At 43.1% G+C, this 25485-nt stretch overlaps 1 protein-coding gene across 2 annotated transcripts in view; it reads left to right on the top strand.

Moving 5' to 3' along the window:
* Positions 1-25485, top strand: part of PDZRN4 (PDZ domain containing ring finger 4) — a 251871-nt gene that overhangs the window by 23149 nt on the left and 203237 nt on the right. Inside the window, exons 2-3 of one of the 2 annotated variants that reach the window (XM_033162291.1) lie at positions 6225-6311; positions 9011-9103. In XM_033162291.1, the coding sequence (XP_033018182.1) occupies positions 6252-6311; positions 9011-9103 (153 nt within the window). In that variant the 5' untranslated portion in view covers positions 6225-6251. Of the gene's footprint in view, positions 1-6224; positions 6312-7165; positions 7267-9010; positions 9104-25485 lie in introns of those variants that run through there. The other variant, XM_033162294.1, reaches the window with a different exon arrangement.

The following is a 25485-nucleotide window of genomic DNA, read 5'->3' as shown; positions in this document are numbered from 1 at the left end:
CGCAAGACTCAGCAGCAGCAGCGGCGTTTTGCTGGCGAGCGCTGGCGGCGCCGGGCTGCAGCAGTGGCGCGAGAGGGAGTCGGCGCTGCTCGGCCAGCTGGCGGCGCTGCAGAGCGACGTGCAGCTGGCGGCGCTCCGGTACAGGCAGAAGTTCAGCCAGTACGTCCGTCACCTCAGCGGCAGCGCCGCCGGCAGCCACGACGGCCCCGCGGTGAGCAGGGTCGCTGTTTTTTTTTTGGGGGGGGGGTTAGGCTGTGCGCTCCTGGCGGAGCAAAGGGCCATTTAGGGGTAGACTTTCCTTCCTTCCTCTCAGGCAGGTCCCACCATCTCTGACAATGAGTGGCACGCTAGCATAGTGGAGGTTGCAGCACCCCGAGGGCGCCAGGTTGGGGGAGGCTGTAGCGGACGGTCATGGGAGCTGTGACTTCTGCCAAGCGCCAGGTGGGATCGACGCTCAGCGGCTGAATCAGTTTTGCTGACGCGGGAAGGTTTGCAGGTGCTGAGAAAGGAGGTGAGACGGGTCGGTGGAGGGTTGGTCTTGGCTGTGGTGGCCAAAGGAAGCCTCCAGTCCGTATTCAGAGGCAGTATATCTCTGATGCTTTTGAATTATGGTGCTGGAGGAGACTCTTGAGAGTCCCATGGACTGCAAAAAGATCAGACTTATCCATCCTTAAAGAAATCAGTCCTGAGTGCTCACTGAAAGGACAGATCCTGAAGTTGAGGCTCCAGAACTTTGGCCACCTCATGAGAAGAGAAGACTCCCTAGAAAAGACCCTGATGTTGGGAAAGATGGAGGGCACAAGGAGAAGGGGACGACAGAGGATGAGATGGTTGGACAGTGTTCTCGAAGCGACTAGCATGAGTTTGCTCAAACTACGGGAGGCAGTGAAAGATAGGCGTGCCTGGCGTGCTCTGGTCCATGGGGTCACGAAGAAACATAGACTTGTAGAGTTGGAAGGGAACCTGAGGATCATCTTGTCCAACCCCCTGCAATGCAGGAATATGCAGCTCTCCCATACAGGGATTGAACTTGCCACCTTGGCATTCTCAGCACCATGCTCTAACCAACTGAGCTGCCCAGGCCACGACTGAAGGACTGAACAACAACATATCTCTCAAAGCTAGGAACCAGGATAGGGGGCAATGGCAGGGTAGGACTGTTGCCTTCCTGCTCAGCTTGTGTTTCGGCTTCTTGGAAATAGCTGGCTGGGCTGCCAAGGTGGCTGTTGTGGGAAGATGGATGGCTATTTTTGTCTCATCCACTTAGGCTCTTTGAGGAAGAAGATGGCTCAGTTGGTAGAGCCTGACTCGTGATCTTGGGGCAAGGGTGCCAAGTTGAATAAAATATGGTGGCCCCTGCATTATTGATCACATGATGGGGTGCACCTATGCCATTTGAAGGTCAATGCCCATGAACTTGGGGGGGCATCAACTTATTGGAGTTGGCTCCTATGTCTCAGGGTGGTGGGTTCAAGCCCCATGTTGGGCAAAAGATTCATGCATTAAAGGGGGTTGGACTAGATGATCCTTGTGGTCCCTTCTAACTCTACAATTCTATGAGGCGACCTGCAGGTCTGCCCTGTTCCTCAGCAGCTCACCTTGGGGAAGTAACTCTTGTCAGCCCCTTCTCAGCTTGCTCCTGGTGGTGCTTAATTTGTTATATAAGGGGGATCTGGTTTGAGTTTTTACTTGCTCTCCGTCACCTGAAGTCCAGCAGGTGCAGCATTCATAAAGAGGAGAGCTTGTAACCCAACAGGCCTAAGCCTTGTTGCTGTAGGGTTTAATCCTGAACTGGGGCTTGCAAGGATTTAGCTCCAGAACTTGCTATCAGTGCCTGAGGTTTACATTTGAGTTTATGATGATGTTCTTTCTCTAATCTCGGTGTCAGGAATATACCTGGTTCATAAAATGTCACTTGTTGGAAGGCTGGAGTCCTGATATAATTTCGGAAGGTGGGTGTTTACTTGAAAATGCCCACAACTCAGGACAGTATAAGAATTGTGGAAGAAATTGACTTTGGTTACTTTGCTGAGTGTTAGAGGAACCCATCCTGGAAATAATCAGAGGTGCACTCTTTCTTATTCATTTGGTGCTGGTATTGCAAACAGATGCTGAGTGCTGTAGTCTTGGTTTTTTTGTTTGTTTGTTTTTAAATCAAACCCTTTTCTTTGAAACTACTGCTGGGTGAGTTGCTTTCCTCGTGTTGCTTTTCACAGCATTGCTAATCTTCGTTGTCCCATAAATTGGTGGTTCAGTTTGGGTCTCAGCAGTGCTTTTTTGGGTAAAATAATAATAATAATAATAATAATAATAATAATAATAATAATAATGTGCTGGATCCCATATCTTGATAAAAGTGACATGGGTGCTAGTCTCTAATAGGCATGGACAGCAAAAATAGAGGTGTCAGTACCATCACAAAAAGCATGGACTGCTAGCATCTTGAAACTAGGGATGCTGTTTTGGAAAAAAACCTAAGAGGAGTACTGCTGGCTTGGAACACATCTTATATACAGATCAGAGACTCTGAACAAAGGCAATGCCTGTGCCGGCCCTCCCCCTTTCCCCCCAGAGGGTCTTCTTAGCCTGATTGTATGCCTTCAGCCTTGTTTCCAGGAGGTACAACCAGTGCCAGTGGCAGTACCTCTTAAGCTGAGTTGTCGTGGGACTTGTGATGTGAAGGACATTTCTTTTTGATTTCCGCCGAGTTATTGATTCTGTAATAGACAGATCTGAACTGTGCATCTATACAACAAGCATTTTCCTGCACAAGCAAAGGCACAGGGAGTAGAATCAAATTCGTGGAGCTCTGCTGTCACTTGCTGTTTATCAAAAGGCAACTTGTACACTTAAGTTTTTGTTTTTGTACTAGGGCAAGTCTTTAATTTTAACCATCAGTGGCCCTTTCGTGCTTTGAAAAGCTAGAATTTTAAATGGCTTAAAATGATGGAAACGACTCCTAAATTCTTCATCAGTTCTTTTTTAAAAATAAATTTGGGAGGAGAGAGAAATCTTGTAGAAAGATGCAGGTAGGGTAGTAATGTAGGGAAAAGGCACAAACTTGGGTTGCATCTTTATTTCCACCCCCCCAAAAAAGTTGGAAATTGCACGTGTCATCTCTTTATGTAGCCTGCAGATTTAAGAGTACTTTAGTGTGCGTGGTGAATAAACAGTGCATTTGCAGTGAATATTGTGTTGAATTTTGTCTGGACCATTGAAAAAAAATGCAAAAGTAGGAGAGTGAGACATGGCAAAGCTGATGGTAGACCTGTGTATGAATCATTCAAGACAGCAGATTGTTTTCATTGGGATACTAATTAGTTTGGTTTCTTTGGATGTTATTTAGTAACTTGGTCATATTTATTAATTTCCAGTGTGTCTGCCCTGAGTAAAACTTCATTGAATACTACCCAGAGTTGCTAAACAACAACAACAACAACAATTTATTTATACCCCACCCATCTGGCTGGGTTGTCGCAGCCACTCTGCTAAACTGTTGCTGTGTATGTTATTTAAAGGCATACCATTTTTAGACACATATCCTTACTACTTGGGAGTGCAGACCATTATTTCAAATATAAATATGTTTTCTCTAGTAAAAAGCTGAAGAATGACAGGTGGCTTTCAGTTCAACAAACAGCAGTTTATTGTTGCACTTCTAATAGTTTGATATTTTGCATATTACACAGTTCAATGTGCCTTGCTTCCAGGTTCCCTATTACTTCAGTTGTACAATCTAAAGGTGATCTCCTCCTCTGATGGAAGGCATCTATCAGTGGAAAGAGGAAGATGTCTTTTTAAAATGATTCTCCTTTGCCTCTACAGGCCTCCGTGCTGCCCCTCCTCTCAAAATCTTCTCCGGAGGCACAGATTGGATATCATCACCCTTTTTGTTAAGCCTGAGAGCATGATTTCTGCATTGAATAATTTGCTTTTGATTAAATAAACAAGCAGATTAAGAAAACTTTACACAGGCTTGTTATGCATGACAGCCCTTGATTTAATTTCTCATGTCTTCATTCTTTATTTATCTTCAAGTTTGGAAGGTCCTTAGTGACTCCTGAAAATGTTATTTGCTGCTGAGTGGTGATTTTAGTGAAATTTAAGCTCCACTCAAGAGTTTTGTGCAATGCTGCTTGCTTTTGGGACACAACAATCAACAGGAATGATTTTAACTGCTTTGCTCTCTTCAGAACTAGCATTGTTCATTGACCTTTATGATACCATAGGGTTGTTAGATGTTGTAATTCTTTGACTTAATAACACAACCATCACTGCAGCTCCTTTACAATATATAATTACTGAAATATGTATTTATTAATTAGATTTCTATACTGCCCTTCATCTGAGGACCACAGGGTGCGCGTGCACACACACACACACACACACACACACAGCCATAGTAACAAACGAAAACAATATTCCCCAAGTTTAAAAAGCCATAGATGATTTAATTAGCCAAAGGCCTAGAAGAAGAGGAATGCAGAGAACATTCCACAAATGGGGAGCCACCACAGAAAAGGCTGATTTTTGTGTGCCTGGAAACTATGATCCTCAGAGAAACTGCCGGTACTCATTCAATCAATAACACAGTGCTCTGTGTTGTTGTTTCTAAAATTTGTTTTTATTTTAGCACTTCTTATGTGCATTCTTTGTCATAAAGGGGTTCCTGAAGTGTAACATAAACTAAAACAGATAATCCAAGTAAAGAAAGTATGCAATGGAAACACCACTGTACAATTGTGTGCTATTATTATCTGTATTGAATATCAGTTTAAATGATTTGTTTATAAGTGCCTCACATATATATATAGTACTGTGCTGTGTGGCATACAGCAGCCCAAAGATTGTTGAAACTGAGTGAACAGGATTTATGCTGGTATTGAACTACTAAACTGGCATAATCATGTAATTAAAATAAAAAAAGTTGTCCAGTAGCACCTTAGAGACCAGTTAAGTTTGTTCTTGGTATGAGCTTTCGTGTGCATGCACACTTCTTCAGATACGGTTGATGGACTTCCATTTCATGCTGCTCAATGTGGTGCCTTCCATGGTTCTATATTCAGGTAGGTAGCCATGTTGGTCTGACGCAGTAGAAGTATATATAAAAAATTAAAGTGTATCTGAAGAAGTGTGCATGCACACGAAAGCTCATACCAAGAACAAACTTAGTTGGTCTCTAAGGTGCTACTGGACAATTTTTTTAAAAAATAAAAAAATATATTTCTACTGCATCAGACCAACACGGCTACCTACCTGAATATAGAATATGGGTAGGCAAATTAAGGCCCGGGGGCCGGATCCGTCCCAATCGCTTTCTCAATCTGGCCCACGGACGGTCCGGGAATCAGCGTGTTTTTACATGAGTAGAATGTGTCCTTTTATTTAAAATGCATCTCTGGGTTATTTGTGGGGCCTGCCTGGTGTTTTTACATAAGTAGAATGTGTGCTTTTATTTAAAATGCACCTCTGGGTTATTTGTGGGGCATAGGAATTCTTTCATATTTTTCTCCAAAAATATAGTCTGGCCCCCCACAAGGACCGGCCCCCTGTTGAAAAAGTTTGCTGACCCCTGATATAGAACCATGTATTTAAAAGATATTTCCCCCATCTCTCACCATGTTTAAAATAGCATCATGTAATAGCCATAAAAATTCTGAACATTGCAATAGTTCTCAGCACTTAAAACCATTCATACTTATTTGACTGCTAATGAATATGGAGCCGATATCTTAAGTGATAATGACAAAAACAATTGCACTGAATTACTTACTAAACACTTATCTCATTAGTATAGTACCTGTATTTCGTTCAGGAGTACCGTACTTTTTCTCTGACTATCCTAGTACTGAACAGAACTGACTTCAAAATGTTGTCCTGTATGAGGTCTGTTTTCTCAACCGCTCCTTGCAATGAGATGTTTTGTGTAATGCAAATGTAGTTTCACCATGGAGATTGGACACTGCGTTGTTTTGTCTCCAGGCTGTTGCCAAAGTTCCAGATATTAGCATGTAGAAAAACGACGTGGGAGAGATTGAGCTGGTACACATAAACCGTTTGACCTACAGAATATCCATCACGTGGAATAAATTTGAAAGACTCACTTCCCAAAATAGGATCTCCTGGAGATCTCAAACGAGGTTTTAAATGGTTTTATTTATAAAGCTGCAGTAGGATATTGTTAAGTAGGTTTTATATGTAGTCTTTTTTGTCTTTCTTTCTAGGAAAGAGAACCTAACATCTTAAGCATCATGCTACACAGAGAAAACAATACCCTGGGATTTAATATTGTTGGAGGACAAGCTAACCAGGTAACCAGAAAGGTTGATGCAGTGAGATATATATATATATATATATATATATATATATATATATATATATATATATATATGAATGAAAATAAATTGCTAGGCACACTGTAAATTTTAAATGAGAATTGTGCTTATTATGCATGGTGGCAAGTTAAAAGAACGTTGGGAAGGGTGTAATGGACTAGAAGGGATGTGGGTGGTGCTGTGGTCAAAACCACTGAGCCTCTTGGGCTTGCTGATCGGAAGGTCGGTGGTTCAAATCCCCGTGTTGCTCTGTTCCAGCTCCTGCCAACGTAACAATTTGAAAGCAAGCCAGTGCAAGTAGATAAATAGGTACTGCTGTGGTGGGAAGGTACGGTAAATCACGTTTCCATGTGCTCTGGTTTCCGTCAAGGTGTTCTGTTGCACCAGAAGCGGTTTAGTCATGCTGGCCACATATCCTGGAAAGCTGTCTGTGGACAAATGCCGACTCCCTTGGCCTGAAAGTGAAAAGTTAAGGCCTGATTGGACTTAACCGTCCAGGGGTCCTTTAACTTTACCTTTATCTAATGGACTAGATTAGAATGACAGTAGGTCGAACTGCTGGACCCATATTTGGATGTTCAGTCTTGTCGGAATGGTGCATCCAAACTATTGTGCAAAGGGTTAATGCTGTAGCATATAATTTTGTGATGTCATCTATGTAGTGAGGTAGGTTTTTTCAATTGTGGTGAGGTATAGAATCTTGTGATGTCATATGCATACTGAGGCAAGTTTTTTTCAGTTAGTTCAGTTATCAACTGTGTGTGAGTTTTAACTGTGAGAGCAGCAAATGTGTTGTGTTATGCTGCTACCTGCCTCAGAGCTAGTCCGTAAATATCAGTCAGTCTCAGATACAAATTCACGGAAATATGTTTCAGTAACATAAGTATCACCTGCCTCTCTTGTATATTCAATTTGACAAGAGCAAGTAACAGTAAGTAAAAGTTGTATGTTATTTTTAAACTTTAAAAGCAAACATTGTGTGGTTTTTCTAGGAGAAAAGAGAACCATTAAAAAGGGTCAAACGACCCGGGGCAACCTCCGCACAACTCTGTAAAGTATAATTGCCACAAGTCTATTACTCTCCCAGAGATTAGGAAGCCACAGGTCCATGGTTTGTCTGTTTCCCCTCCCTCTCAAAGTGCACCGTGCTTCCATATCCTACTGTTGCATTTTCCCATTTGGGTGTGTGTAGGAGTTCAATCTCTCAGTGATGGTCAAAACCATTCATGAGCATGGCTTATATACTTAAGCAAGTGCCCTTCTGCCATTATTCTCTTGGCTGCAGAATAATGCATGGCCAGGCCTATGTGTGAACCAATTATGTGACCATGCTGCTGTCTGGTGACAAATCAATACAAAAGTGGCACTCAGAAATGTATACAGATAAGGATATTGATTTGTATCTGGCCTCATCCTCAGAGGTTTAGTGATTCCAGTCTCCTTTGAATAAAAACAACTAAATGTTCAACTAATGTTTATTTTCAAGGGTAATACAAGCAGAGACGTTTTGACAAGTGACACATCTCAAGAAAAACAATGCCTTTTATTTTTAAAGATGTTTCTTCTTAAAGATTCTTGCTGGTCAATGTCTGTTGTAAAGTGTGGCCTGCAGGGGCGTGGCGGGGGGGGCGCTCTGCCCCGGGCAGCGCCCTGGGGTGGGGGGTGACACTTGTGGTGGGGGGCACCGCCCCCCACGATCGGCAGCGCACGGTGGCTGGCTTGCTTCCTTAGCCAGCCGCCGGCCCCTGCTTTCCTTTTTAAAATTATTCTTAAAGGGCTTTTCTCCCTGCTGCCCGGCGGCCAGCGAGGAGGAGGCGTGTTACGCTTGTAACAAGGGTGACACCCCATCCTCGACGGCCCGGCCCACCCCTCGTGCCTGTGGGCGGCTCCGCCTGGCAGCGGGGAGGAAAGCCCTTTTTAAAAAAGAAAAGTCAAGGCAAGCAGGCTGCTTGCCTTTGCTTTGCTTTTTTTAAAAGGGCTTTTTTCCTGCTGCTGGGGTGGAGCTGCAGTGACGGTGTGTCGTGACGTCACAATGTGACGTCACGATGCCCCGCCCCAGGGGTGCCTCCGGTCGCCGCCCCGGGTACCGAGGAGGCTTCCTCCGCCCCTTGTGGCCTGCTTCAAATAGCTTAACTAAGGCCTGAACATCGACTCTGAAATAGATTCCATTGCTCAGCCACGTAAAAAAGTTGGTGAGGACTGTCAGTTCGATTCACAACTCTTCTGTGTGGTTATGTTTGGAAAAAAAACTGGTATATCTCATCTGGATATTGGCAGGATTTAGGGAGCAATCCTGTAGTCAAAAATCTAGCATTAACTGGTGTAGAGTTGCACCAGATGCAACCCCTATTCAGTATCAAGGCTGCCAGCAGAGCTGGCCCAAGCAGGTCAGAGGGAAAACAAGCCTACAAAAAAGAGTTTTATTTACACTACCCTTTTTACTATGTCAAATGACTGAGCTGAACAGAATTAGGATCCAACTTAAGTCCCTGCTTCCTGCTCTTGCTCCAGAACACCCTATTTTGGGGCTGAGCTGGCTGAGCCAGGATTGGGGTCTTAATGCCGGGAGAACCAAAGATGTCAGAACTTGCCATTGAATTGTCCCCTTAGGTTTTTTTTTTTTAATGTTTTAGAAAAAAAATATGCCTTTTAAAAATGTGTATGTTCATCTCTAGGGCAATCAGGAAGGAATTTATGTGTCTAGAATTGTGGAAAATGGGCCTGCTGACCAAGCAGATGGTATGCAAGTGAATGACAGGATCCTAGAGGTAAGAGTAATTCATCATCTTCTTCTTTGGCGATCACTCATAGCCAAGTAAGATTGTCTTCCATAAACACGGTTTTAAAAGCGAGTTCGTAAGTGACTGTGGAGGCCAATTCTGGATCCATATGTCCTTCCACAGTGGGGACATAGGTTTCTGGCTGGGAGTTGATCATGGTGGGAGTTTGCCAAGCGTGCCTTCCTCTTAGCATGTTTCTTCCTTTTATCCTGAGTTCGAGTGTCTTCAAAACCCATGACACCTTTGGTAAAGGCTGTTCTCCAATTGGAGCACTCGCAGGCCAGTGTTTCCCAATTGCCTGTGTTTATACTACATTTTTTTTAGATTTGCCTTGAGAGTCTTTGAATATCTTTTGTTGGCCACCAGCATTACGCTTACCATTTTTAAGTTCGGAATAGAGTAGTTGCTTTGGAAGACGATAATCAGGCATCTGCACAACATGACCAGTCCAACAAAGTTGATGTTGAAGAATCATTGCTTCGATACTGGTGATCTTCGATACTGGTGTCACTGGCATTAGTTTGCCTGTCTTCCCAAGTGATGTGTAAAACTTTTCAGAGACATTGTTGATGGAATCTTTCGAGGAGTTGGAGATGGCGTTTATAAGTGGTTCACGTTTCACATGCATACAGTAAGGTTGGTAGTATAATAGCTTTGTAAACAAGCATTTTGCTTTCCCTGTGAATGACCCTATCCTCAAACACTCTGCACTTCAATCGGGAGAAAGCTGCACTCTCAGAGCTCAGGCAACACTGGATTTCAGCATCAATGTCTACCCCTGCGGAAAGATAACTGCCCAGGTAGGAGAAGTGACCGACATTTTCCAATGTTACACCATTGAGTTGGATATGTGGCACTGCAGAGGGGTTATTTTGTGCTTATTGGTGCAACACTTTGGTTTTTGGGATGTTGAGCAATAGGCCAAGCTTTCAGCCTGCTCAGATTAAAGAGCTTTCCATCTGTTCGATACATGATTTCTACTCTGGAGGAGAGTTTCCCTTTGACAAAGTGTAGGATCATGGCAATGGAAATAATGAATAGAGTTGGGGCAATAAGGCAACCCTGTTTAACACCTGATACCACTGTCAATGGTTCACTTTGAGAGCCATTGTTATCTGTGATTGTTGCTGTCATATTATCATGGAGGAGCCAAAGGATGTTCACAAATTTATCTGGGCAGCCAATTTCCAGAAGGACAGTCCACAGGGCATTACGATTTACAGTGTTGAAGGCCTTAGTCATATACAGGGGCTGGTTTTGCTCTCTGCATTTTTCTTGAAGCTGTTGGGCTGTGAAAATCATATCCACTGTCCCCTAGAAGGTCTAAAACCATTTTGGGATTTAGATATTGTTAGGAGATGGTTAGCTAAGATCAGGCATCGGCAAACTTGGCCCTCCAGATGTTTTGAGACTACAATTTTCATCATCCCTGACCACTGGTCCTGTTAGCTAGGGATGATCGGAATTGTAGTTCCAAAACATCTGGAGGGCCAGAGTTTGCCTATGCCTGGCTAAGAGCCTTGCAAGAATGTTGCCGGCTGCAGCTAATAAAGAGATGCTTCAATAGTTTCCACAATCTGTTCTATCACCTTTAAAAAAAAAGATTGATAATTTTGGCATCCCTAAAGTCTGCTGGGATCTCCTCTCTCTCCCAGATTTTTTCGATGAGCTTGTGAAGTTGTTGTACAAATTCAATTCTACCCTATTTGAAGACTTTGGCAGGTATCCCATCAGGTCCACTTGCTTTCTTGTTTTTCATTTGGTTAATAGCTGTACAGTACACAACTCTCCCAGATTTGGAGACACTGCAAGCTCATCTCTAATTTGTTTTAGCAGAATTTGTGAGAGGACCTCAGCAGCTATGGGGGAGTCACAGTTAAGGAGATGCTGGTTATGTGTTTTTGCAGCACAGTGCAATAGTTTATCTTTTAGAAGTGTGGTACCATCTGTTGAGCATAGGGGGCATATGCTATGATTTATTGGCCCATGGATGGTCTTTGTGGTTTTAACGAAACTCTGTGCCTCATGAGCGTCAGCTAAGTGCTGGATCTCTTGAACTTTTTTATCCACCAGCTGTTATTTAGTTCTCTGATTCTTCTTTGAACCCCGGCCTTAGCATTGGCATGGGGTTTTTTCCCCCTTAGTGATGCAGTTTCTGCCTCATTGACAGATCTGAAAGGCCTTCCTCTTCTTGTCAATAATGTGTTCAATCTCAATGTCATTCTCTTCAAACCAGTCGTGGTGTTTCTTGGCTTGGTATCTAATAGTTTGTTCACAAGCTGCAATATTGGATGTTTTTAGCTTGGTCCAGTGTTCCTCAATGTTATCAGGGAATTCCGAAAGCAGATGGTCCTTAAGAGTCGTTTGGAAGCAGTCCCATTTAAAAGGATCTTGAAGGACTTGACTGTTCATTTTGCGCCTTGGTTTCCAGTGTGGTGTAGTGGTTAAGAGCGGTAGACTCGTAATCTGGGGAACCGGGTTCGCGTCTCCGCTCCTCCACATGCAGCTGCTGGGTGACCTTGGGCTAGTCACACTTCTTTGAAGTCTCTCAGCCCCACTCACCTCACAGAGTGTTTGTTGTGGGGGAGGAAGGGAAAGGAGAATGTTAGCCACTTTGAGACTCCTTCGGGTAGTGATAAAGCAGGATATCAAATCCAAACTCCTCTTCTACCTTGAAGCCTGCATTGAGGTATAATCTTGATAGCCATCGTGGAGCATATTAATCCGTGATCTGTCCAGCAGTCGTTGGCACTTGTCATAGCTCTGGTAAGGAGCACAACACGGCGATCTTCAGCTCAGACAATTGCAATAGTCTAAGAGGTGCCAGTGGTTTGACCAAGGGTGCCTCCAACATGTTTTAAATGTATTGTTTTGTCAAAAGAGTGTGTTGGTAATAACGAGGTTGTGTGCTGCACATATAAAAATAATACCTTTATTGTCAATGTACAACCTGTGTACAATGAAATTAACCGAGCCTCCCTCCCCCCCCACAAACACTCAATCTCATTGCACTCTGTGTGCTTGTCACACAACACACCAACCCCGAAAGTCAGTTGCATTATATTATTTTCCGTTCAGCAGCCTAACAGCCCACGGATAGAAACTGTTTTTTAGCCTGTTGGTACAACTGATTATACTTCTATATCTCCTGCCCGAGGGTAGAAGATTAAAGAATCTTCCCTGAGAATTTTTCTCGCTCTCCTAAGGCATCGAACCCTTGCAATGTCATCTAGCGGGCTCAGGGGACATATCGTCAAAAGTACGTATAGTCAAAAGTAAGATTCTGTTCTGGTTGCTGTTGCCAATTCCTTCTTTCCCAATAGTCACAGGCCACAGATAGAGCTCTTGCCCAACTCTTGTATTAAAATCAGGATAAAAGGATAATTTTATACTACATAGGCACCTCTGATAGGATGGTATCCAGCTGAGAATAAAAAAAATTCTTTAATGTCTTTGTTGGCACCCAGTATTGGTGCGCTTAGAATAGTAGCCTGTTGGTTTTTGGCGAGTTTTATTCAAAGGTTTGAGAGTTGCTCATTAATGCCAGTGGTGGCTTCTGATAATAGCTTCACATGATCATTTTTGATTGCAAAGCCTACTCCATGTATTCGATGTTCTTGCAGAAGAATGTGTAGCCTCCTTCCCCCCCTTCAGATGTCCCTCACCTGCTCTTTGAGTTTCTTGAAGTGCTACAATATCGATGTTAAAATGTCGCAGCTCTCTTGCAATGATGGCAGTTCTGTGTTCGGGATGCTTATTATCTGTGTTGTCCGACGAAGTCCATATATTCCATGTTCCAAAGTTCAGTTGTCGTCTACGACCACTGGGTGGTGACCCCACTGTGCGCGGTAATTCAGTCAAGGAAAAAGGGAGGCAGGCTATGTTTAGGGCACTTTTTCCAGCCCCTCCCCTTTATGGAGTGAGCAGAGTGGATCCTAAATAGGGCTGCTCAGTCATGGATACAGCTGCCGAGCTGCTCAACTGCCTTATTCCTTGAGCCAGAGCGAATGAATCTGTATCCACTACCCATGTGCCAGTTCATGACTAGGGGCTTCCAGATTTCATGGTCCTGCCCCCATTACCATTTGCCGATCGCCATGGGACTTCTGGGATTTGGGTTGGGTTTTTGGAAGACGCCTGTGCATGAATTTGTTTTATGTGGAAACTGCAGTTCTGTAGGAAAACAACGACAAGAAATTGATGTTCATATTGGCAAGAAGTCAAAAGCTTTTTCACACTTCATTCACTGGAGCTTTATGTGTGAAATTAATGAGTTTAATTCTTGTCATCTGCTTGTCTTTTGTACTTTTAATTGCCTGGCACTTGGTTTTGCTCCCCCATAGGATGCTGTCGGTAGACTGTACAGTATTACAACTGTGATGTTTGGAGATGTATTTCAGTGTTAATTTATTTGCCCCCTGTGGCAAAAACTGAATATGAAATGGAAAGAGCTATATATACAACAATGACAGTTCTAAAATCTTCTGGTTAGTTGGTTTCTCCATAACTTCTCATATGATAACTTTCATAATAATGCATTTCCTTGGATGCAGCTCTGAAAAGTGGGAAAAGCAAGCAAGCAAGTGAAGGCTGTTAAAATGGGTACCTTTTATCTAATTGCAAGCTAAGAAAGAAATCCTGGCTGGTGGTTAAGCCACCCCAAAATATTTAAATATTTTCCATGCTGTACAGGAGCTATGAGGTGTATATAATGACTGCTATTCCTTCATTCTGAAAGTCTGTAGCTTAATCCCCTTGGCTTTAGGCTATAGCTGATATGGCAAATATGAAGAGACAAATGCTACTCAGGAGACATGATGTATTCTTAGTCTAGGTTGTAAAAATGATGTGCTCCTCCTTTAGTTGCTTGTTGCCCATTGTGTGTCTGAATTAGCCGCACATTGTGCGTATTTATTTATTTATTTATTTATTAATAAATAAATAAATGCTGTTAGTTTCTAACTGGGAAAATATAGTCTGCTGTAGCAAATTATGCTTCATCATAATTTTGAGATACTGGAAAGAGGGTGGAGAATGAGAAGAACTGTGAGGGGAGAGACTCCATCAGGCAAGGCCTCCTTCCACCTGCCTTTCTCCACCCTCTAGTCTTTGCTTCTCAATTTGTATTGTATTATTTTATGTACTGTGGCTTGCCGTTGTTTTGTTGATTAGTTTAGAAATTGTTTATTGCAAATGTTGAGTGGATTTCTGTTTAACTTTTATATGTTGATATTATTTTATGTTACTCTAATAATTGTTGAGTGTTACTGCTTGATGTAGGTTGCTTATTTTAAAGTTTTGTTTTATTATCACATTTTTGTATCGCATTAGATTGTTATAAGATGTACATTTTTTTGTTTCTTCTGCTTGTAAACCGCCTTGAGTATCGTAAGATAGAAAGGCGGTATGCAAATAAAAATTATTGTTGTTGTTGTTATTATTATTATTATTATTATTATTGCCTCCCCATATATGTTTGCTTTTAATAATACTAGTAAGAGATCATGTGAAACATGGTTCATTATTATGTTGCTTATTTTGATTCTACACTGGTTATCCTATAGCGTAATAGACACAGACACACTACTTTCCAAAATTTGTCTCACGGTACTAATTAAGCCCACCACTGTCATAACAGAGTCATGTGAGGCTGTCAGTTAAGGATGTTAAATATGTACATTTTACTGTATTTACAGTCCAAACAAAGGATAAGGGATGATAGCATGTCAAGAACTACAGGTCCGTAGGTTGGTCATCAGACTTTAAAACAAAACATGAATGAATTTTATGAAAAGCTCTGTTATTGTTGCCTTTCACATCCTATTCCATTTTGTTCCGTAAGCGTCCTGTAATTTGTATGTGTTTGCTTAAGGCAGGGATAGAGAACCTGTGGTCCACTACAAGCCCCCTCGGCCACAGTTAACATGAACTGCTCTCCTATCATTCCTGATCGTTGGCCATGTTAACTGTGGCCGAGGGGGCTTGTAGTGCAACCACATCCAGAGAGCCACAGTTTCCCCATCATTGGCTTAAAGGGATAGATCAGTCTTTCCCACCTGGTATCCTGCAGGTATTTTGGATTAGAATTCCAATCAACCCCAGGCATCATGTTTTTTTTTCTGTTTTGAATAATAGACCAATTAATTCACCTTTGCAATTTATATTTGAAATTTTTAAGCAAAAGAGGAAATAAATAAAAATGATTGTGCTTTGTTGGTGTCTACAGAGTTCTGCAAGCAGTAAAAGCAGAAGAAAAGCATGTAATACTGTTTTAGGAGCATTCTGTTTTTGTTATGCAGTTGAAGTTTATAATGTCAACAACGTAGGTTTCATATATATATATATATATATATATATATATATATATATATATATATATATATCTAACCTATAATAAAGTGCAAGTGTCTCTGTGTCCAGTCCCTGAGTCCGTGGGATTGCGCTACTGCGCATGTGCCCCACGGACAGCCGTTGGGACTTGGAGCGCAGAGACTTCGGGCGGCCGGGCGAAACTGTTGAAGCGGCGGGTGTGTGCGGGCATGCGGCGGGTGCGCGCTCACGTGGACTTACTTCTAAGCGGCAGCGGCCGTTACAAGTGGCAGCGGGCGAGCGATGTCAAGCGAGAGCTGCTCGGTTGTTAGGAAAAAAAACGAGATAAGCGAGAGCCGCTCAGTCGGCTCTGCGCATGTCCCCAACGTTGCTAGGGCAACAGTTTCATCACATATGTTCTAGCGCCTGTTAATTTAATGGGGTTAATGTGTGTGTGTGTGTGTGTGTGTATATATATATATATATATATATATATATATATATATATATGGGGTTAAATGTCTGAGCAGACTTTAAATGTAATGAGTGCTGGTTTATTTTTACTTTTACTTAAATTATTTGTTCTACCATGAAATAATTAGAGCACAGTTAATGATGCCGTCCATCTGCCAAAGTGACTGCACAAGCTCTGACTTTTCCTAAGAAAAAAAGGAAGTTCTGAGATCAGACACTAGCATAGACCCAGCAGTTACAAAGAATGGTGCCAGACAGGCTGAATTCTGCATCTAAGGGCAATATTAAAAGCGATTAACCATCCTTTCCTTCATCTGCCTGTAACAGGGAGCAAAGCTAGGGCATTTTGAGTCCTCTTTCAATCAGCTGAACAGTGGCAGGCATTCATCTTATGATTCACATGTCACAGTAATGATCTGGCAATGCAGCAGGAAAAGTCATAGCTCAGTGCTTGTATGCTCCAGGTTAATTTTAATTAGCTATCCCAGATTTCTGGGTCAATAGTTAGACTGACTGACTGCAGAACATTTTTTAAAATCATTCCCTTCCTTCATATTTTCAATATCTGATACAACTCAGTTTGGACCAGAAAGGCATCATCTGTATGCTCTAGTTAATTTCTTGAAAGGTTAGCAAAGGAGCGGCAACGAACTCAAATAGGATTTTGTAAAGGTTTTTGTGTGTTTGTGTGGCTTAAAAATAAGAATGGATTTTGAGTTAGAATGTTAATTAGGACAGAGGATTTGTCATTCTCTCCCTGTCCCTTCATCCCACTTAAGCAATATGTACATTAAGTTTCTCATTTCACGGCTTATTGATGATGATCACCGCTATCCTTAACATGTCTTCACATTTAGTTTTCACTGAAATATTTCATAGTTGTTTTTTGTTTTTTTTTTTTAGAAAAGGAGGCATTTGCAGCTGCCAAAAATGACTCATAGATGGAAGACTAAATACTTGTGAGGAAAACTAGGATATCATAAAACTGTTTTTCTCTTTTGTCTCATAGAGGTGTGTGTGTTTAGTAAAATGTGTCCTACACAGTAGGCTATACTCTGGTGCATGTTATTGTGAGTTTGTGTACATTAACAACTACAATTGAATATTGCTGTGAGTATATGAACAGAGCACGATTGGCCTTCATTAAAGGCTACTGAGAGAGCATGTGTGGAAATGTGTTCTTCCCTAAGAATGCTAAAGTTTTTGTGAAGTGCAGTTCGATAAAGTGAAAACTATAAATGGCCCTTTGTATGGCTTAAGATGGTACCTGAAGAACTGCCTCATATACTTACCGGGACCTTGTAATCTTCAGATACAGGCAGAGACCATTTTAGGCACGTCTGATATGTGTGCGACCACACATGCGCACATCACACCGAACCTGGAAGTGACTCAAAAACATGTTTGCGGGCTTTTGCAATGGGTGTTCCGATTATACACAATTTCACATAAGCACATGGTGCCTCAGAACGTCATTCCCACGCAAATCAGTTGCTGTCTGTATACCCATCAGGTGAGGTATGCCAGGTGGCTCCTGTTTAAAATACATTTTCACAGGGCATAAAAGACCTTATTTTCCTCTTACATTTATTTTTACCTTTACTGGCTTATTACCAGTTTTTAGGGTCTTAGGATGTTGCATTGTTTTCTTTCATTCCTCTTGCTGCATTTTTAAACTTATTTTATGTTGTGAAATGCCCTGAGAACTTTTTGTTACAGGCGAGCTATATAAATGCGGTAAATTATGTTAATACAGTCTACTCAGCGCAGGAAATTGTGTGCGTTGATGCACACACAGCTCCAGCATATGCAGCAACTTCAGTGCAATGTCAGAATCGGCTATAGTAAGATTGCTGGTATCTGCGACTTTGAATATCTTCAAGGTAAAAATAAGCTCAACATGACCTGCTAAATTTGCTACTTCAGCTTCCATATTTTGTTAGTGCCTTGTTGAAGGACCAATTGCATATCAATCTTTTGCATTAAGAGGGATTAGAGAGCAGGAAAAATGGATTGCATCAGTGCAGAAAATAATTACAGTGTATGCTGTCTTTTGCATCCTTACTACTAATAGTCCCACTATTCCTTTGCCGATTTAAATGTATTTAAATGTATTTTCTGCCACCTTGCCAGCGGTTAGATGCTTGTTTACAATTTAAACTTCAATTAAAGATACACAGAGAACTCTGAACAATTCATAATCGGGACATGTATCTCTTTCATGGTACATTCTTGTAGGTTGTAGATACTTGTTAATACACAACAGATAAAGTTGATCTTTCTGCAAAGGAAAGCCTCATAATTATTTTTAATATGAAGTTCTTTGTGGTTTCCTGATAAACACAGCACTGTTTTCTGTTTTGCTTACTTGGTTACAGACTGCATACAAACATAACTTTTACTAACATTTCATATAAGTGTGTGTGTGTGAGAGAGAGAGAGAGAGAGAGAGAGAGAGAGAATGTACCGGTGTGTGTGTGTGTGTGTGTGTGTGTGTGTGTATGTATGTATGTATAAATCTTTTTTAAAGCTTAAGATACTGGCCATGACTGCATGCTGTAGCAAGGAATTTCATGTATTTGTTCACTGAGTGAAGAATAAGGAAGAAGAAGAGGAAGAAGAAGAAGAAGAAGAAGAAGAAGAAGAAGAAGAAGAAGAAGAAGAAGAGGAGGAGGAGTTTGGATTTGATATCCTGCTTTTCACTGCCCTAAGGAGTCTCAAAGTGGCTAAGGGTTGTATCTACAGTGGTACCTCAGGTTAAGAACTTAATTCGTTCCGGAGGTCCGTTCTTAACATGAAACTGTTCTTAACCTGAAGCACCACTTTAGCTAATGGGACCTCCCGCTGCTGCTGCCGCACCGCCGCTGCGCGATTTCTGTTCTCATCCTGAAGCAAAGTTCTTAAACCAAGGTACTATTTCTGGGTTAGCGGAGTCTGTAACCTGAAGCGTCTGTAACCCGAGGTACCACCGTAATGCTGCTGTTCTGCTTGCTCACCAGACTTCTTTCTACTTGCACAAGGGAACTCCCCCCTGCAGCCCACCGCACACCCTCAGAATCTGCTCCAGGGGTTAGTGGACCCTCGAACAGATTTGGGGCGGAAGGGTAGGGACAGGAGATGAAGGGAAGTCCTGTGGCATGGAACTTGAATCCAATGCCAGTCGATGTCATTGTAAGACCCTGAAATCTAGTAGAGGGGAATAAAAACATCTTATCCGCTTTCTCAATGCTGGGCATAATGAATTTCCTTCTATTTTTTAAAAAATTTATTTTCCCAGAAATGCATTCTGATATGGCTATGTGGGCTTGAATCCAAAGATCCTGCTGCAAGAGCAGAAGGCATTTCCATTTGTTAATGTAGCTTCTGGTCTGGGAGATTGAATTGCATCACTTGAGGACCATAGGACACACCAGTTGGCTGTTGTTGTTTTTTACAAATTAGTGAAGGTCTTTGATGCTGCATATTGATACATGGGCTTTTTAGGCTAGTTTCAAAAATAAAAGTAACCAAGATTGGGTGTCTGAAGTAATTTTATTAGATTCTACATAGTTGTTGCATTATGGAATGCAGGACTTTGTTTAAAGTAAGTTCTCTTAAAACAAGTATAATTTAAAGAAGAGTATGCTGTAGCTAAAATGAAATGGTAGTTAATACAGTACCATTTACATCTCTCTCTCTCTCTCTTTTTTTTTTACCTGACTGAAACTCCATTCAGATGTCTCAGGTGCAGTAGTTTGCTGCCAACATATTAACAAAAGGCTTCAGTAAACCTGACCTCTTCAACTTATGCTAAGATGCACATCTTTGTAATATATTTGCAAAGAGGACTTGGCACTGCTTTGTTTCTTAGACAAGTAAAGTAAAGTTATACTTAAAAGAAAAGAAAAGATGTACACTTGATCTCACGAGTCTCACAGAGCTGATACTTGTGGGGGGGTTTAGGTGTTGGTGTTGGTGGTTAGGTTTGCTTGCTTGTTGTCGTTTTTTTTTTTGCTGTGGTCAGTGTTGTACATAGCTCCCGGGTCTAGGTTCAATGTTTAAAGCTTCAGAACTACCTTGAATGCATTCCTCCCCTGTTGAAACAAATTTTTCTAACCGGAGTAAAACTGGAAGTTTTTTTTTTGGGGGGGGGGGTTCTAATGGGCACCAGAGAAACAGCAGCAGAGAGGGGATGTCAGACTTTAATCAAGCTCTGAGACATACTACTGATGGGAGTTTGGTTCTGGTGCAGACAAACTGCAGCATAGGGGCAAGTCATATTGGGAAGGGTTGCTGAGACCACTAGGCTGAGTTGTATTTTGTTGTTTCCTTGAATAAAGAGTTAACTTCACTGACACCAGAGATTTGCTTCCTCTCTTGCTGACCTGCATCTGACTCTAGCCCTGACAATAAGGTCAGCATTTCCTCCATTGAGATGGATAAGAGAGGTAACTTAGCATCTTGGGTGACTTGTTTGCCAACAATAATGCCAGTCTCCATTACAACCTGCTTTGAGAACTTGTGTAAATAAGTTACTCCCTGATCACAAACACTAATATGTTCCTTGCACCTTACAAACCCGCCAGCATAAGGCAGAGCCAAATCTTACTTTATGAGCTAGTTGGACCATGGTTAAAAACCAGTGGTGTGCCACCTTCAAATAATTTCTCTTAATGCTAGCAGACACTGACTTGAAGGGGCAAGTGGATCAGCTTTTAAGCCACTGAGAATATTTTAGTTCAAAGTCATGAGTGGAAAGAAGTATCAGTAGCAAATAGGTAAAAAGGTAAAGAACCCCTTTGACGGTTAAGTCCAGTCAAAGGCGACTATGGGGTTGCGGCGCTCATATCACTTTCAGGCCAAGGGAGCCGGTGTTTGTCCACAGACAGCTTTCTGAGTCATGTGGCCAGCATGACTAAACTGCTTCTGGTGCAATGGAACACTGACGGAAACCAGAGCGCACAGAAACACTGTTTACCTTCCCGCCATAGCAATACCTATTTATCTACTTGCACTGGAAGCTTTTGAACTGCTAGTTTGGCAGGAGCTGGAACAGAGCAACGGGAGCTCACCCCTTTGCGAGGATTCGAACCGCCAACCTTCTGATCGGCAAGCCCAAGAGGCTCAGTGGTTTAGACATCAGCACCACCCAGTAGCAAATATATCACAGTGACCCTGCTTTTCTGGGTTATTGCTACAGCTAGATATTCATAAGATTTTATGACTCTAGTCGCTATGCCATACACCACAGGATCTTTCAAGATTATGCTAATCTGGAGGCTATGTAACCAGTCTATGCCTGAATCTTTCAAGTGTTCCAAGAGTTATGATTCTGTACGTGGCACGTTGTTTTCATAAGAGTCATGCAGGCAATTGAGTCCTGCTTTAGAAATTATAGTAGATATTGTTCATTTATCTTGAGCCTAGGATTATATAAGGAAGTAGGATTAAGAGTGAGGGTGTCCCACACCGCTAAAGTCCAAAATGTGAAAAGGTTGAATAAAACCTTTCCATATTGACCTAATTTGGGTCAAGAAGCTCCAGAATGACCCAATTCAATAGTGCAGTGTCCTGCTTGATAGGGCACACACTCCAGTGAGTGGGTTTAGGCAGGGCCGGCACATCCATTAAGGCGAACTAGGCAGTTGCCTAGGGCGCCAAAATGGAGGAGGCGCTGGCCAGGCTTGGGTGGGGGGGGCGGGGGGGGGGGCTAGCAGCAGCTTCTCCACTGTAGCTGAGAGGTGCTGCTTGCCCCTACACCACCACCCCCTGGCTCCCGCTAAAGCAGGCTTTGGTGGGGTGCGGGGGGTGGGACGGGCGAGCAGCAGCTTCTCCACTACAGCGGAGAAGGTGCCGCTTGCCTCTCCACCACCTCCCACTAAAGCAGGCTGTGGCGGGGGGTGGGGGGGGTGGGACGGGCGAGCAGCAGCTTCTCCACTACAGCGGAGAAGGTGCTGCTTGCCTCTCCACCACCTCCCACTAAAGCAGGCTGTGGCGGGGGGTGGGGGGGTGGGACGGGCGAGCAGCAGCTTCTCCACTACAGCGGAGAAGGTGCTGCTTGCCTCTCCACCACCTCCCACTAAAGCAGGCTGTGGCGGGGGGTGGGGGGGTGGGACGGGCGAGCAGCAGCTTCTCCACTACAGCGGAGAAGGTGCCGCTTGCCTCTCCACCACCTCCCCCTAAAGCAGGCTGTGGCGGGGGGGGGGGGGGGGGGGGGGGGGGGACGGGCGAGCAGCAGCTTCTCCACTACAGCGGAGAAGGTGCTGCTTGCCTCTCCACCACCTCCCACTAAAGCAGGCTGTGGCGGGGGGTGGGGGGGTGGGACGGGCGAGCAGCAGCTTCTCCACTACAGCGGAGAAGGTGCCGCTTGCCTCTCCACCACCTCCCACTAAAGCAGGCTGTGGCGGGGGGTGGGGGGGTGGGACGGGCGAGCAGCAGCTTCACCACTACAGCGGAGAAGGTGCCGCTTGCCTCTCCACCACCTCCCACTAAAGCAGGCTGTGGCGGGGGGTGGGGGGGTGGGACGGGCGAGCAGCAGCTTCTCCACTACAGCGGAGAAGGTGCTGCTTGCCTCTCCACCACCTCCCACTAAAGCAGGCTGTGGCGGGGGGCGGGGGGTGGGGGTGGGACGGGCGAGCAGCAGCTTCTCCGCTACAGCGGAGAAGGTGCAGCTTGCCTCTCCACCGCCACCCCACCTCCTGCGAAAGCAGGCAAAAAACCCTAGCACCAGCCCTGGGTTTAGGATCTGAGGCTGGGTCTTGGATAGAAAGCATGTGCAAATCATTTTTTGTTGTTGTTCAGTGCAAGTGTTTCTTTGGATTGCAGATTTGTGCTGGAATTAAATGCACCATGCTTTACTATTTTATTTTTGCTTTCCCCCATTCTGTCTTAGCAACAGTTATAGCATTGGGTATCTTCCTAAATAAAGATTATTTTTCAGTTGTAGCATTTGTTGTTGTTCATGTCCGATTTGGTGAAGAGTTCGTGTCCGACTCTTCGTGACCCCATGGACCAGAGCACGCCAGGCACGCCTATCCTTCACTGCCTCTCGCAGTTTGGCCAAACTCATGTTAGTAGCTTCGAGAACACTGTCCAACCATCTCATCCTCTGTCGTCCCCTTCTCCTTGTGCCCTCCATCTTTCCCAACATCAGGGTCTTTTCCAGGGAGTCTTCTGTTCTCATGAGGTGGCCAAAGTACTGGAGCCTCAACTTCAGGATCTGTCCTTCTAGTGAGCACTCAGGGCTGATTTCTTTAAGAATGGATAGGTTTGATCTTCTTTTTAGTCCATGGGACTCTCAAGAGTCTCCTCCAGCACCATAATTCAGAAGCATGTTGTAGCATACATTAATCTTTATCATGGTTTTTTTATTCATATTCGAACCAAACGCAGCAAGAGTGAAGGGGTAAAGCATATGTTTGCTAGAGGAGGAAGTAATTCTTTTTTAAAAAAATAAATAAATACCGTCTCGGGACATTCATATAGTCATCTGTAGTTTACACTGCACAGGAATTTGGCTGTAGTCCATATGTTGAGAGACCTTGCAGATTTGAACAGTAGAGATCTGTTGTTTTTAAGCACCAAGTGTGAAACGGGAAATGGCCTATATTAACTTATTTATCACGAAGAAAGATGCTGGTTAGTTGTTATTTTCTGTGATAGCTGAAGAGATGCCAATTATTATGAAGCTAGCTGCTTCGTTTTAGTAGATCCTTAAATTTGTAGGTGCAATTATAATAAATCTGGAGTCTTGCCAGTCATACCTCTCAACTGTTTTTCATTATGGCAAACATCACGCAGGGGGGAAAACACACACGCTTGCTTTCCTAGTGTTAGGATACATGCAAGATTGAAAAAGATAAGGTTGGACGCCACAAGGTTATTGAAGGAAAGAGTAGCTTTAAAATAATGAAAACAAGCATGAAGTTCCACACATGGAAGAAGGGTTGATGGGTATGCTGCCTCAAATAATGAGGGAAGCCGAAACAAAAGAATGCTCAGGTGGGGATGAATTAAGTGAAGAAAGACACAATTTTGAATGTAGGCTTTCTGCCAATGTATACGGAACTTTACTTTGACTTTCACAGAGGTCTTAAAAGTTAGTTCGCTGCATTCCATCAGTCCTGTTGTCATGAACCTTCTTAGATAAAGTTCTTCAGATGGTATTGTTTTGTTAGGCAATGTAGTGCATACACTAAAATCAGAACATGTGCAGAGAGAAAGGGAAAGAGAGAGGTAAGCTGTGCATATATGACAGGGAGCCACCAGTAGATCAGAGATTTCTTCCACCTGTCCAGGAGTATGTAAATTAACAACACAATTCTATACATGCCTACTCAGAAGCGAGTCTAATTGAGTTCAATGGGACCTGCTTCCTGATGAGCGGGTGTAGGATTGCAGCTGCAAATGGACAATCTGCTCTCTTTCTCAAAGTTTAAGGATATTTTCTGTTCAGAACATAGTAGTCAGGCCTGTAGTCCTCCCTAGCCAGCTGCTGGATCGCTGACCAGACCCATGGCCAGGCCGCAATGCCGCCTGACCATTTAAGGTAACCTGACCTACTGAAGCAGCTGCAATTCTTGTGTAATTTGTTTGTACATTAAGGTTACCAGACATCCCCGTTTCCCGATTTACAAATCAGTCCCCTGACAAAATCCACCTGTTTAGTAGGAGGTTGATAAGTGTCCCCAGATTCATGGGGGGTGGGGGAATCTGGTAACCTTACTGTACATGCACATTCTGATATGAACCTATGATTCCTGCTGATGCACATTGGAACAGAAAATCCTAATTTCATATATATGGAGTCTGAACTGATGGTGACCGACCTTGGGACTTGCAGTGGATAGCTCATTGAAGATGTTGAGCCAGTGAAAGGGATTGAGAACAAAACTGCCAATACTGTAATGCCATTGTGCGTATCTGCGGTGAGATCACACATGGAATAAAGAGTACTGTTCTGGCCTCCTCATCTCGAAAAGGATATCATAGAGCTGGGAAACATTCAGAAAAGGGAAACCACAATGATCATGGGACGGGAGCATCTCTATCAGTAGAGATTGCAACATTTGGAACTTTTTAGTTTTAGGAAAAAAAAGGTGAGTGAGGAGGGAGTAAGAGACAAGTGTATAAAGTTACTGTATTTGTGGTGCGGAGAAAGAAGATAGAAATAAGTTTTTCTCCCTTTCAGGGAGGAATTACAAGAACCGGTCAATGAAGCTAAAATGTGGACAGACAGAAGAAAGACACAGCACATAGCCAAACTGCAGAATTCATTCTCACGAGATTGCATATGTAAAAACCATTTCAAAGCCAATACCTATTTACCTGCTTCCACTTTGACATGCTTTTGAATTGCTAGGTTGGCAGGAGCAGGGACCAAGCAACGGGAACTCATTCCGTTGCGGGGATTCAAACCGCCGACCTTCTGATCAGCAAGCCCTAGGCTCAGTGGTTTAAACCACAGCGCCACCCACATCCCTATGGATGTTCCATAGGAACAACAATTATATTCCACCTAATTGTGCTTCAAAACAATAGCAGAAGCCAATGTTCTCTAATAAATATGTGGTTGATTTGTGTACTTGGAGCAATCTGGGTAAACACAC

This window comes from Lacerta agilis, chromosome 10, assembly GCF_009819535.1.
Source record: "Lacerta agilis isolate rLacAgi1 chromosome 10, rLacAgi1.pri, whole genome shotgun sequence".
Lineage (NCBI taxonomy): Eukaryota > Metazoa > Chordata > Lepidosauria > Squamata > Lacertidae > Lacerta > Lacerta agilis.
This window is presented reverse-complemented; position numbering and strand designations above follow the sequence as displayed.